Below are 15,157 nucleotides of genomic sequence, written 5' to 3'. Positions count from 1 at the left end.
AGCAATAAACACAACAGCATTTTTAACTGGCAATTAATTTAGAGTTGGCAGGTTTACATCTAAGTCTAGTCTGTGGATGAGATGCATTTTTGCCAAGATAAAAAGAAAACGCGCAGTTCCCATTGTGGCTCAGCGGAAACGAACCTGACTAGGATCCATGAGGACGTGGGTGTGGTCCCTGGCCTTGCTCAGGTGATTAAGGATCCGTGAGACATGGTGAAGGTCACAGTCAGGGTTTGGATCCTGCAGTGCTGTGGCTGTGGTATAGACGGTGGTGCAGACGGACAGCTGAAGCTCTAATTCAACCTCTAGCCTGGGACCTTCCATATGGCACAGGCTTGGCCCTAATAAAGCAAAAAAAAAAGACAAGAAAATGACATAATGGACTAGGATCCTAGTGTACCTCGCCAAAGCTTATTCATTCCTGACATTTCATCTCTGTAGCATCCCTGAGACCAGAGGACTTAATGGGACTATAGGATTTAACCACCACTTTAAAGGGTATTTCTTTAGAAGAGACCTGTCTGTACCTCTTTCCCACAACTCTGGTGTAAGAGAAATGATATAGACCCAACTCAGGCTCTAAGACTACATATGCCTAAGTGTGTGTGTTTAAAAAGGTAGATATTTAAAAACCACCATTTAACCCAGGATATGGTCCTTTCAGCAGGAATCCAAAACTCCTGACTGGGAATAAAGAAAGACAAGGAGAACACATGTGGGAAGTAGAGCTTGATGGACCCAAGAAAAACATCCTCAGGTCACGTCCTAGTTGCATGGTCTTAGGTAAGTTAACTTCACGAAAGCTCAGTTGCCTCCCAAGAAATAGAGAATCTAATAATAGCTTACTCCTAGATAACAGAAGCTACTTCGCAAGTTATTTTGAGGACTGCATGAAGGGATACATGTAATTGAGGGGTAGAGGGAAGAGGTAGAGCATCTAGCCCCATCCAAGTTCCAGTCCCAATGTGATCGTTAATATCTGAGTGACCTTCAGTAATTCACATAATCTCTCTGGCCTCAGTTTCCCCTTCCATCAAAGGAGGAGGTGGGACCTCCAAGTCCTTTTGCAATCCTAATGCTCTGTCCTCTTAGTGTAATTTTAAGAGGAAGACTTGTCTTCAGCTTCTACTCTTAAGCTTTTTTGGGGTCCCTCTTACCCTCTAAATTCCTCTTTAAACCTAGGGTGCCCAGTCCTTTCTAGTTTCTTTTGGATTCCTTGCCACTTACTCTGTTGTCTCCCTCTGTTGAAAGTTGTTCACAGGTCAGGGGCCGTGTTAAGAATGGTACAAAGAGTTCTCACTGTGGTACAGTGGGTTAAGAATCTGACTGTAGCAGCTCGGATCACTGCAAAGGCACAGGTTCGATCCCTGACCTAGTGCAGTGGGTTAAAGCATACAGTGTTGCTGCAGCTGTGGCACAGGTTGCAGCTGTGGCTAGGATTCAGTTCTTGGCCCAGGAACTTCCATATGCCTCAGGTGCAGCCATAACAAAAATAAGTAGATACATAAATAAATTAACAAATAAATTAATTAATTTAACAAATGGTATAAGCTTGGAGTTCCTGTTGTGGCACAACGGGCTTGGCAACGTCCTGGGAGGGCTGGGACGCAGGTTCGATATCCAGCCCAGCACAGTGGCTTCTGGATCTGGCATTGCCACACCTGTGGCTTAGGTCGAGACTGCAACTCGGATCTGATCCCTGGCTCCAGAATTCCATATGTCACAGGGAGGCCAAAAAAGAAAAAAATAAAAATTGGTCTAAGCTCTATCACAGAGCACATTCTCACAACAACTCTGGGGTATATTATTATTATTATACCCATTTTACAAATGAGAAAAGCAAGGCTCTAGAGTTTAAGCAACTTATCAAAGGAAGGAATTGAATGCAGGCTCTTTCCATTTGCTCATAGTCATTACAGGCCACACTATCTTTCCAGCCTTTGGCTCCACCTAGCTTGAGTTCCATCTTCTTATGACCCTGTGCTGTGCTCACTTATCTCATAGATTACTTTGCATTAATAACTTTGTGTTACTCCTGCCAGGAGGCATCTATACATAATACTAACCAAGACCCACCATCTCCAGACCAACAGAAACTCATGATGGGATTCTCAGTCCCTGTAGCTGGTAGGTCAGGGTGAGGGTCAAGACTGGCAGTGCTTAAATACATCTTTCAAATAACAGCACATGGTCAAATAGCCACTCAACTTCCACATGAAGCAGCTGAGAGCGACTACATTTTAGTTCAAGCCTAAGGTCTGCAAGCTTCCTAGCTGCCATAAGCCTACTCTAACATCATGGAATAGGAAAGGAAAAGGGCGTATATTTTAGGATCAGACAACCCCAGGTTTACTCATCTCATGAACTTGGGTAGATTTCTTAGCCTCTCTGAGTTTCTCTTCTGCTAAATGATCTTGGGTGAGTTAGCCCCATTAAGCTTCGGATTCCTCATGTGTAAAATGGAGATAACATTAGCCACCTTAGAAAGATGTCATAGGGATAGAACAAGGGCCCGGTCTGTAGCAGAAACAGATTAGCCCATTGGAAAAACAAAGGAGCCTGGGGGCTGGTCGGGTTATTTCCAAGAATCCGGATAGTCTAGGGTAAAGAGATGGAAATCAATGAGAGGTACACTGGACTCTAAGTGTCTGCCCAATGTGGGCAGGCCCATGCTGGTGAGAGGTGGATGCCCTATTATGGCAAAGCCCTAGACTGGTCTGACCCTTGACTCCACTGCTAGGCCACCTGGCAGCTGTTGCTAGAAGCACTTTTTTTCAGGGGAGAGGCTCCCAACTGAGCCAAGTGGTAGAGTGTAATCATATACCATCTCTCACCCACACCATCTCTCACCCTCAGAGCACCTTGAGGCTGCCGGGGTAACTGAGCTATTCTGGGCCTCCCCTTTGGATCCTAACTTCTCTATCTTCCTGCAGGCTCCCTACAGCCTCACAGTCTGCACCCCCTGCTGAGACCTCTTCCTTCTGTTTCAGGAGATCTGAGTGGAAATGGGAAGAGAAGGAACTGACCTAGCAATTGGACCTCAGCATGTTATTTCCTTAGTTATGGCACTTTTCCATTTATGGAATACATTCCCTTATAAAATCTCCCAGGGTTTCCTTCTAATCTATGAAATAATTCCTCCAACCTCTTCTTGTTTTTACCCTTTAAATATCTGTTGATGGTTCATTCGTCACATTCCCCATTCATTTATTAATGGTCCACAAAAACTTCCTAGCTGCAATCATTTACTGATTAATCGGTACAACAAACCAGAAAGACAGGTAGTATTAATCCTTGGTTCTGCAGAGGGAAACCAAGGGGAAAAGCGAGGTTAACTCAGCTGCCCAAGGTCAGCAGCTAAACAAGATTATAACCAGGATCTACCCTGTCTGGTATTTCTATAAACACTTCCCACAGTGTTAACTCCCTTTCTTGACAAATCAACATTGTCAAGTCAGCTAGATCAATTCTGTGTTGACATTCTCTTGTCACAGAACAGTTCAAAACTGTCAAAAATCCAACCCCAAATAATTCTGTCTGCTAATAGTTCATAAATGCAAGTTGCTGAAATGAAGAGCGAATCGTACTTGAAAGCAAATTTGACAGATGTAAAAAAAGAGGGAGAAGATCCGGATTCTAGGCCCGGCTCTGCCACTAAGAGACTCTGAAAAAGTCACTTAACTTCTCTGCATCTGAGTCACTTGTGAAAATGGGCTGATGCTGCATGATATTTAAGAGAGCTTTCCATTTTTACGTGAGATGACTGAATACCTACTGAAACAGTACAAAATACAAAGCTCCAACATCCCCCGTTGCCAAGAGTGTCATAAATCGGTATATTCAGTACACAGCTACGATTCCCTTGGAAGCAAGAGGCCAATATAGAGCAGGAACCATAAACAATTTCATATCCTTTGACTTAGTAATTTAGCTCATATAATATTTTACCCCAAGAAAGAAGTCAATGGAAGCAAAATGACATACCCAAGTGAAAATGCACATTTCAGCACCAGCTTCAGAGGAAAAATTGTTATCAATTTAAATGTTCATTTTTAGAGGGCAGTTTTTCATTGAACAAAAACACAGAACAATACAAATGCCATTTTGCTATCAGAAAGGACACATGTGAAAATTACACAAAACCATGTAAAATCTTATCAATATTATCAAATGAAAATACACAAAAGTCAAAGAGCAGCTATATACTCTGATATCAGTTATATAAAAGGTAGGCAGATGTGCAAGGTCACAGGAAAACTCAAACAGTTATGCCATTAGTTAAGCTTATTGTTTATTTTTTAAATATTTTAACGATTTTTAACAAATATTATTTTCCATTAACACATACACTTTATCATTTAATCAGTTATTTAAAAACTTCTCAAACCCTACTTTGGTTTGATGGACAACGAAGTTTCAAGTTTCTGCCTAAATCTCCCAAGTAATTTTTCATTGGCCGACATATTCTTCATGACTTTATTCTTCTGGAGTGATTTCTGCTCCAGAAATTCTTTAATGTAATTCTTTAGTGTCTTTAGAGACGCTGAAATCTGAGAACCTTGCACTTCTTTCTCTCACCTAAGAGGATTCTTAAAAGGATCTGTCCTCCGATCCCCACTATGAATAACCCCATGATTGCCTTGTAATGCTAATATTTGGCAACTGCCTGACCCAGGAGTCAACATTTTTCCAAGAATCCTGACCCATCGGTGCCTCTGCAGCAACCACAAAGTTGTCAATACCCTTTTCACAGTGCATAGGGTAGTTTCATATTCCAAATTTTTGGAGCTTTACAGCGAGACGTCTCATCTTTTCTGAGGTCCTAGGACACCCTTCTGGTTCCCTTGGGTGAAGCTGCCCCCAAGCAGCCCTGTCCTGGACCCTCCCTTCATATAAGGGCTTTCACATCCTCCTCCCTTCCTTAGAAATGTTCTCTTACTAGTAGGTTTTTGCTTGAAATATCTGGGAAAGACTGCAGAGCCAATGAATTAAAAATATGAGTCCAGGTCTCGTGTGTGCCAATGAATGCCCTCATTAAAGCAGAATGAGTGAGATGAGATCGGTTTCAAAGCTTTCCATCCCTTTGCCCCAGAGCCGCCGAGGCCAGGCACTGAAAGGATGCACAGTAAAATTAAATATCTAAAAATTCATCTTTAATTAACAGAATTGGATTAAAGCTAGACACCACCGCATATCATACGAGAAATGGCTGAGCTGGCTTCCAAGTGCTCTAATTCAATTAGGACACAGTGAGTGACACTCGGACGGGAAAGGTTAATTGGGGCCGCCAGAACGCAATCATTCCTTACCTAACCAGTCATTAAACTTCTTAACCTCTGAGGGCAGTCCCAGTTCGGTGAAATCGCCTGTGTGGAGAAGGATGTCCCCATAAGGCATCTGGATACCATCTGTTCTGGAGTGTGTGTCTGAGATGCAGACAAACCGCGTGTGGCCCGCTGGTTTTGGAGTGTCATATGGGATGGGGTCGACCCTAAAGTAGACATAACAGATCCCATAACAGTTAAATATATTAGAACCCTCGAAATTGTCATCGCACATACATATTGACTGTTATCCGTGAAAGCACCCAGACAAATTGATGCAAAGACAGGAGGGCTCACTAGTAACAAGGGACATTTTGGGGTACAAAGGAGATAGCATCACCCGTCTACAAACCCACTGGGCAAATTCCAAAAAGTCTTACTTACCTGGTAGGAAAATGAAAAGGTCAGACTAGCTCACATGTAGAATCAGAAATAACCCGGGACCCCGACAGAGTGATTGATGGTGAAGTTTCGGGATACTGAACCCCAAATGGGGAAGCAAAATGATGCTGTTGTTTCTCTGATCATGCGCCAATTGATCCCACGACTCATTAGGATTCGGCTAACTAATTTATTCCTCCTTAAACATGCATAACTGAAGCAATGAGCGAGTTTGCGGAGACCACTCTGCACATGCTTTGCCAACTGAGACGTGAAGAGTCACAGATAACGCTTAGATTAAATTTCTTTTCTAGAACCATTCCATACCTCTGTCTTCCTGTTCTCGTGAAGAGAGTCACAAGTCAAACTGTGGGGAGGGGAGGTGACTCCAAAGTTAAGAGGGCTTTTAAATTAAACACTGGATGTTCCAAGAACTTTGTCCAGCTCCTTCTTTACCACCGTGAATTATCTGCGGTCCCAGTTACACCTTAGACTACGTGGAACGCTCATGTGCCTCGGGCAAAGAGTCTATTCAGCACAAATAGGAAGCTTCTTAATGGGCGCGTATAGATCTACATATGCATTAATATATGTACAGTTTTAGAGACCTAAGCACTGTGAAATTACACGAGGGCATAAGAATCAAAAGGCAAAATGATCAACCCGAAGCAAAGAAAATGAAACAGAACATTCTCATTTAATTGAGTGTAACAAAGTGTGCTAAATAAACTTGGTAAAGAAATGCAAATCTGACTCTTCGAGCATACAGTTTTAATTATTTAAAGGGTTTATAGCAGAGTTAAGGACGCTTTAACTATATTAACTCTACACTGACAGCTTCCTTTAATTTCTCTGCAGGAATGTACACTTACTTTGGATTATGGGTGAAAAGAAGCAGTTATCAAAGCAAAGAGAAGGTCACAAGAGAAGCAACTATGAAACGAGATGAGAGTGTAAAACGTTAAATAAGGAACAATATTTCATATTGCAGCCCCACCCTGGGTCGTTAACATGCAGCAGAGAACACAGGGAAAGCTCAACAGAGATTCCTTGTACATGTAGCCTCGAAAGGCTTTGTTTAATTTTTCCTCCCTTTCCTCACTTTTTTGAAAAAGAAAAAATCTGTTTTTAACCATGGCAATTTTCATGAGGGAAATAAAGACGTCCTTACACAACCAGCTAGTACTGCATTTCTTTAACAGTTAATCCTTTTTTAAAAATGGTTTTTATTTTTTCCATCATAGTTGATTTACAGTGTTCTGTCAATTTCTACTGTATAGCAAAGTGACTCAGTCATATATTCTTTATACACATTCTTTTTCTCACATCATTCTCCGTCATGTTCCATCACAAGTGACTGGATATAGTTCCCTGTGCTATACAGCAGGAGCTCATTGCTTATCCACTCCAAATGCAATAGTTTGCATCTACTAACCCCAGACTCCCAGTCCATGCCACTCCTTCCCCCTCAGCAACCACAATTTAATCTTTTAATTTTATTTTATCTCTGTCAGAGAAGAAGGGACAAAAGGAAGAAGAAAGGAGAGCTGGAAGAAGACAGAAAGGAGGAAGGAGGATTGGAAACCCCAAAGAAAGCTTAACTTCTACAAAAAAAAAAAAAAATGGATTTTCCTGTAAAGGTTAGAAGTTAACACTGCCATTATCATGGAGAAAATTCACTAATGCACAGAGAGCTCTTGAGTGACCTAGAAGCCCTCCTCATTGTAGCTAAAGCTGATTCTTAAAAATATGTATAAAAATGTTTGGTGTCTTTCTCAGTAATACCTTTCCATTACTGAGACTCTATGATGCCCAGTCTCAGTGGTTCTATTCACACAGCACCAACTGGTATGGTCTGTCTGCCAAGGGTAGTTTTCCCAGAGAATGAAAGACTGTTCCCTCCCACAGCAGACAGCGCCACCCACTGAAAGTGGTCCGTGATATATTCCTATACCTGAAGTGAGGATGCTTGCAAGAATGGGACTACCAAAACCACCAACACCTGAATGAAAATTAAATCAATCAACCCCTGGCCTTTAAACATACAAATAAATTCAATATTTATACATCTTTATTTTCCGGTACCGTTCTCACCCTAATGGTAAAGTCTAGACAAAGCCCAGTTTCTCTTCCTTTCCGTAGTGCCACTAAGCTATGGGCCCAAGTACGGCATCAAAATCCTGTAGGAGTCCATCCGAATTTATCAGAGGGACACCGTAATCATCATTTCGAATTGATAAAGCAGAAAGGAGCAAAGATATAAATCCCCTAAGCCCCGATTCTTTGAACCTACTCATTTTAGAGAAGAAAATCGTCACATAGGACAGGATGTGTTTCCCACCTTAGCTCTACACTAGGCAATCACTTTCTAAGACAACTGGAATACCACTCAATGTTTGAGCAGTTTCAAAGTCCTCCCCCACCTTCCCACCTTCTCCAGTGAAATACGTACCTATCCAACAGAATTAACGATGAAATAAAGTCCAAGGAATAGAAAAATAGAGGGGATAGGAAAAAGGGAGAAAATATGTCCTCCCTAGCTTTGAGCTGAAATAAAATAATGAGCCATAAGGACACAGGAGGACTAAGAAGGCCCACCCATCAACACCACCAACTGGATGTCATCAGAGAGAAACAATCAGTACGATGTCTGGGAAAGATATGGAGGATGGATTCAGAGTAGAGGATTGGGAAGTGGCAGGGGGCAGGTATAAAAATGCAAATTTAGAATTTACATACATCCCCTGACCCAGAGAGACTATGTCCTTTGAGACCCACGGGACTAAGTATAAGAAGACATGATGTTGGAGTTCCCGTCGTGGCGCAGTGGTTAACGAATCCGACTAGGAACCATGAGGTTGCGGGTTCGGTCCCTGCCCTTGCTCAGTGGGTTAACGATCCGGCGTTGCCGTGAGCTGTGGTGTAGGCTGCAGACGCGGCTCGGATCCCTCGTTGCTGTGGCTCTGGCGTAGGCCGGTGGCTACAGCTCCGATTCGACCCCTAGCCTGGGAACCTCCATATGCCATAGGAGCGGCCCAAGAAAGAGCAACAACAACAACAAAAAGACAAAAGACAAAAAAAAAAAGAAGAAGACATGATGTGTCAGAGCCACGCTGCAAGTAACATGATGAATATCTCGGGGGGGGGGGGATGTCATAGGAAGGAAGACACTTCCACCCAAAAAGACATTCAGAGTTGAAAATAAGATGTCTTGTAGAGTAGGCAAGTTGCAGTGGATATAATTAAAGTCGAGACACCCTTAGGGAAACTACTATTTCCAAATTGGGCCTTGGGTAAACACTTTGAAAAGGCAAGACAGCACATTTTCCTGTAAAAGCATGTTTAAGGGAGCCCCTGACTGCTATCGGAAGATCTACCTGTTCACATCCTGTGAAGACCCTCCTGCTATATTTCCCCTCTTAGTCAACAACTTTACCATTCACTGTTTATGCTGCTGACTTCTCACATGACCTAACATTTCCCCTAAGGCATCATGTCAAATATCCTAGCAAGTGAGTATCTTACCAAGGCAATCTAACCCCCAGAGCCAGATTCAAACAGCAGAGCGAGATTTGCACGTACATCTGAGTACGCCCAGGGGAAAACAAGATGACATGGGAAGATGAGAAGAAAACACAGCAGCTTAAAATCCCAGAGCTGGACAAAACCTTAGGGGGCATCAGGTTCAATGTTTTCTATGAAGCTTGAATCTCTACCCCTTCCCTGCCTAGCTGACGTCAATTTTCTCTCCAAGGTTTCCAGAGAAGGGGAGCTCCTGCATTCCCCCTCCCCTTGACTCCTAGGGTGTCTGTTTCTGGTTACTGACAGCTCTACTTGCTAGAAAGTTCCCGATCCAGAAACTCTGAGAAAGCCGAGCGTGGTCCAAAATGACTTGGCCTGGAGCCTGAAGACCGAATAACAAGTTGGCTGAGTTATTTGTTTCGGGCAAATTACTTCATTCTTTTGGCCTCGATTTTTTCCTCATCTGTAAAATGGGGGTGATAATGCCTAATCTACAATATTGCTCTAAGGCTATAAATCGTCAAGTACTGGGTCTGGCACACAGCACATGCTCTGAAAGTAGAGATGAAGAATGATGGAAGCTTGGAGACAGTCTGGCTCTGAATCCCACTCCACATTTATTAGCCGTGTGACACCAAACCATGTGCTTTACTCCTGTGCCTTGGTTTCCTCACCACTGAGACGGATATAAAAATAGTACCTAACTCACAGGATTACCAGGAGGAGAAAAAATAATAATGTACTCAATGCCCGGCACACAGCAGACAATAAATGTTAGCTTCGCTTTTTTTTAAAACTAGGAAGTAATATTTTTACTACTAGTAGGAGTCACAGGAAATTTATTTCTCTGACTGCCATGTCTCCTTTCATTACACTGAAATAACAACAGGTAACTTGGTGAAATTCAAGAAGATCACACATACAACAACCCGCACAGCACTCGGCACACAATCCACAGTCAGTAAAAACATTCATTTCCTTCCTGTCACTTCCTTCTCCATCCTAGATCTGCACTCTGAAATAACAGAAGAAAACTCAGCCCCTTTCCCTTCGACAGTTCTTCAAAGATTTGAAGACATGTATTATAATCCCTTGAAATCTTCTCTAACCTGGTTGAGTAGCCAGTTTCTTTAACGTTTCCTTGATAGGATTTCAAGCGCCCTCAGAATCCTGATGATCTCCTTGATATAATCTGATTGGGCAGAACCCCTCCATCTTCAGTGTCCAAAGTCATAAGCCATGTGAATTCATGGACCAGTGAGCTGTTTATGAGAGACAAGTGCCAGTACAGGTGGTAGAGAATCAACAGTGCTGGATGCCCTGAAGGACTTTTCTAGAGAGGACCTGAGCGATCATCTTAACTGGTGTTCTAATTAAGTCTCTAGGTCTTGGGCCAAAGCCTCCACTTTTGTTCTTGAAGCTTGACTGTCCAATGTTGATATATCCCATTGCCTATTCAAACAAATAAACCATTCTCATTTATTCAGTCTTGACTCATTAGAGCTTTTTTTTTTTAACACCCATAAAAAAACCTATATGATAATATTGCTTCTACTATGGAATCCTCTTCTGGCTGTATCTGTTATTTTTTCTGATAACAAATTTATGCAGTGTTGCAAGTCCCATTGACAGAGCTTCAGAAAAGCTGTAAATCATGTGGTTTGTTATGACACGGATTTCTTCTTTAAGCCAAGTGTGCAGTAAAAGCCTTATGTACACAATTAGCCTCTACTTTCAGTGTCAGAATAGACTGTAACCCTCACAGAGCATTTTAACAGGATTTTGATGTATTTAACCATCCCCCAATCCACTTGGAACCCTCATGTTGTTTTTAATGCATTCCACTGACTTTAAAAAGTTCTCCAATGTGATATTACAGCGTTGACGTTTATCCTGAAAATTTAGATGGCATAAGAGTTAAAATTACGTTCGTGATGCTACACCACCACCCTAGACATGAGAATTCAGTCTGTTCTCTACTTGATTGTTCGATAAAGAGCATCTAGTCACGTATGATAGGGCATGATAGAGGATAAGGCGAGAAAAAGAATGTATATACGTATGTGTGACTGGGTCACTTTGCTGTACAGTAGAAAATTGACAGAACACTGTAAACCAACTACAATGGAAAAAAATCATTTAAAAAAAGACATGTAAAAGCTGCCACCAAAACAATGAATAAATAAATACTAGGCTTAACAGAATTTTTAGACTGGAAAGGACTTCAGAGATGATCTAATCCTGTGTTTCGCCTCTTTGCATATTTTCTTCATAGTTTTTGCTTTTCTGTGTGTACTGTAACTTAATTTGTCTTACAGTTTCTACACAATTTTTTTTTTTTTGGTTTTCCCTAAACAATATCATCTATGAAGTGGATATGCTGGCTATATTTTGCAAATACACATTGAAAGAAATAAATAATTACTAAAACGTTAAGGTTTGTCCACTCTAAAAAAGTAAGAGTCAAGTTTTCTAACTTTCAATTCACTTCTCTACATACTTAATTTTGGAAACTAAAAATCCGCCTGCACTTGGAGAAAATAAAATGATAAAATTTATAAAATGCCAGCAAATCTACCACCTAAACTCTTGCAGCCATTGCTATCTAGAGACTGCTCACTGGAGTTCACGGCCAAAAATATGCAAGTTTTAGGACTCCATACACTGACCCCTCAATTCTTATGTACATTATCCAGTTAAATGGAGTTTCTTAAAACCTCAAAAAACTGCACGTTATAGTTCATTGGGAAAATAAGTGATATAAAACCTTGTTTTTAGAATATTGGTAAAAATAAAGAGTGTTTCTCATTCCCAGAGATGTCAAGTCACATGTGCAAACTGATGGTGAATGTTTCCAAATACAGGTGTCATTAGAGGGGCTACTTTAGCTGACAGATAGGCCTCATTAAAAAGCGCTCTGATGAGGTACCCTGATGGCTCAACAGGTTAAGGGTCTGGCATTGTCACTGCCATGGCAATCGTTCCATCCCGGGCCCAGGAGTTTCCCTAGGCTGCAGGCATGGCAAAAATAAAATAAAATAAAATAAAGAGCTCTGGTTGTGGCATCCAGGCCTTCCTGTACTCCCACTACCATGGTCATCAATTAGTGGACAAGGCGCTTCCCCACTTCTGTCTCTGTTCTTCAAGTGTGAAAAGAAAGGCAGAACCAAAGGATTGGTCGCATGATTCCTGTGCAAGCCTTTTAGAAACAATTCAGCCTCTCTAGCAGCTTAAAACATCTTCTGTCTCTTTGCAATTTTATTTTCTTTCCAGACAATGCAAAGATAAATGCAGTCCAGACCCATCCAAATATAATCAGAGCAAGCCAGACTTTATACATAAGAGAAGCGAAACTGCAATTTAGGACCAAAGAGACCTCCCAGGTATTTCTAGTGTAAGAGAGAACAATGAAGCTAGCTTCTAGTTACCACAATAAAACAAAAATTAAAGGATATGGGATTTAACTAGTGGCTTCAGAAATGGGGCTGTTCTCATTTTTCTAAAACTCTGAGCTGGTAAAACTTTCCCAGTTTAGCCATGATGCCCCAGAACAGCAACGGTGCTGAAACACAGTAAGTAAGCATAACAGAACCAGATGTAAAAACACACTCAAATTTGTACCAAGGGCACTGCTTTTCTTTAACTGCTGAACTGCTGGATCAACACTATTCTACCATGGACTAATTATCATTAACAAAGCCCACTGCATGGAGTGTGTCTCATCTATTTTTTTCCTTATAAAAGTACAGTGCTGACATTCAATGACTATTAAGTGGTAACAATTTAATTCTTTGAGCACTGAATGTGACAGGAATCCCTGGTCCTTCTGCTGGTCCCACTGGAGGTGTTTTGGTGCCAGTCAGGCTACCTACTGTGGGAGCCACTGTAGCCTCTCAAGATGGCATATGGTTGGGTCATAAATACCACGACTGGAGATGTGTTGTCCAGGGTTAAGTGTTTCTGACTCTTTTAACTTAACAACCAAGTTAATTGGCTTACACTTCTGGGTACTGGCCTTGCATTTGAAAAAAAAAAGGCATGTGACACTGTACTGACTGCCTGTTACTCCACACAGTCAGGTAGTCAGTCAACAACAATTTCTTAAGCACCTACCTACAGGCCAGGTGCCATGCTAAGTGCTAGGAAGACAAAGCAGCAACAAGGGTGTTTCCTTCCAGGATTCTGCAGTTGATCTGCCAGTACATTACAGGCACACCTCAGAGTTACTGTGGATTCAACACCACACCATAAGAAAGCGAATATCACAAGAAAGCAAATCACATGAATTTTGTTGGTTTCCCAAAGCATATACAAGTCATGTTTATTATAGTGTAGCCTATTAAGTGTGCAATAGCATTATATATAAAACAACAATGTACACACTTTAAATGAAAAAAAATATAGCCAAAAAATGCTATCATTTGAGCCTTTCTCAAGTTGTGATCTTTTTGCTGGTGGTGGGACTTGCCTTGATGTTAGTGCCTCCTGACTGATCAGGGTGGTGACTTCTGAAGGTTGGAGAGGCTTTGGCAATTTCTTAAAATAAGACCACAGTGAAGTCTGCCACATCAACTGATTTTTTTCCTTTCACAAATAATTTCTCTGTAGTATGCAATGCTTTTTGATAGCATTTTATCCATAGAACGTCTCTCAAAGCTGGAGTTGGTCTGCTCAAACCCTGCTGCTCCTTTATTAGCTAAATTTATGTAATAGTTTAAATCCTCTGTTGTCATTTCAATAATCTTCACAGCATCTTCACCAGGAATAGATTCCATCTGAAGAAACCTCTTTCTTTGCTCATCTATAAGAAGCAAGTCTTCATCCATTAAAGCTTTATCATGAGGTTGTAGCAATTCAGTTACATCTTCAGGCTCCACTTCTAATTCTAGTTCTCTTGGTATTTCCTGTTACTTCCCCCACTAAAGTCTTGAACCCCTCAAAGTCATCCATGAAGGCTGGAGTCAATTTCTTCCCAATTCTTGTTAATGTTGATGACCTCATCTCATGAATCACAAGTATTCTAAATGGCACCTAGAACAGTGAATCCTTTCCAGAAGGTTTGCCCAGATCCATAAGAGGAGTAACTACCTACATCAGCCATAGCCATTCAAAATGTATTTCTTAAATAATAAAGTTGAAAGTCAAAATGACTCTTTGATCCACAGGCTGCAGAATGGATGATGTGTTCGTAGGCATGAAAGGAACGTGAATCTCATTATACATCTTCATCAAGAGCTCTTGGCCGACCTGGTACATTGTCAAGGAGCAGTCATATTCTGAAATGCTTTTTATTCTGAGCAGTAGGTCTCAATAGTGGGTTTTAAATATTCAGCAAATCATGGTGTAAACATATGCGGTGTCATCCAAGCTTCATTGTTCCATTTATAGAGCACAGGCAGAGTAGATTTAGCGTAATTCCTAAGGGCCTTAGGATTTCTGAAATGCTTGAGGAGCACAGGGTTCAACTTAAAGTCACCACCTGCATTAACTCCTAACAAGAGAGTCAGCCTGGCCTTTGAAGCTTGAGTCAGGCATTGGCTTCTCCTCTTCAGCTATAAAAAACTCTAGATGGCATTTCATCTACTATAAGGCTGTTTCATCTACATTGCAAATCTGTTGTTTAGCATAACTACCTTCATTAATTACCTTATCTAGATCCTCTGGATAATTTGGGGCAGCTTCTACATCAGCACTTGCTGCCTCACCTTACACTTTTGTGTTACGGAGATACCTTCTTCCCTTAAACCTCATGAACCAATCTCTGCTAGTTTCAAATTTTCCTTCTACAGCTTCTTCACTTCTCTCAGCTTTCATGGAATTAGAAATGGTTAGGGCCTCACTCTAGACAAGGCTTTCACTTAGAGGAATACAGTGGCTTGCTGGATCTTCTATTCAGACCACTAAAACTTTCTCCCTATCATCAATAA

The 15,157-nt window shown here is 41.3% G+C and overlaps 1 protein-coding gene across 5 annotated transcripts in view; it reads right to left on the bottom strand.

The window, feature by feature from the left end:
* The window catches only part of MPPED2 (metallophosphoesterase domain containing 2), a 182,687-nt gene that overhangs the window by 122,645 nt on the left and 44,885 nt on the right, over nucleotides 1-15,157 (bottom strand). For all 5 annotated transcript variants that reach the window (XM_047776090.1, XM_047776094.1, XM_047776093.1 and 2 more), the window contains one exon: nucleotides 5,313-5,494. In XM_047776090.1, coding sequence (XP_047632046.1) covers nucleotides 5,313-5,494 — 182 coding nt within the window. The remainder of the gene's footprint in view (nucleotides 1-5,312; nucleotides 5,495-15,157) is intronic.

This window comes from Phacochoerus africanus, chromosome 4 (assembly GCF_016906955.1).
Source record: "Phacochoerus africanus isolate WHEZ1 chromosome 4, ROS_Pafr_v1, whole genome shotgun sequence".
In the NCBI taxonomy this organism is placed as follows: Eukaryota; Metazoa; Chordata; class Mammalia; order Artiodactyla; family Suidae; genus Phacochoerus; species Phacochoerus africanus.
The sequence above is the reverse complement of the archived record's forward strand: the minus strand, read 5'-3'. Positions and strand labels throughout refer to the sequence as shown.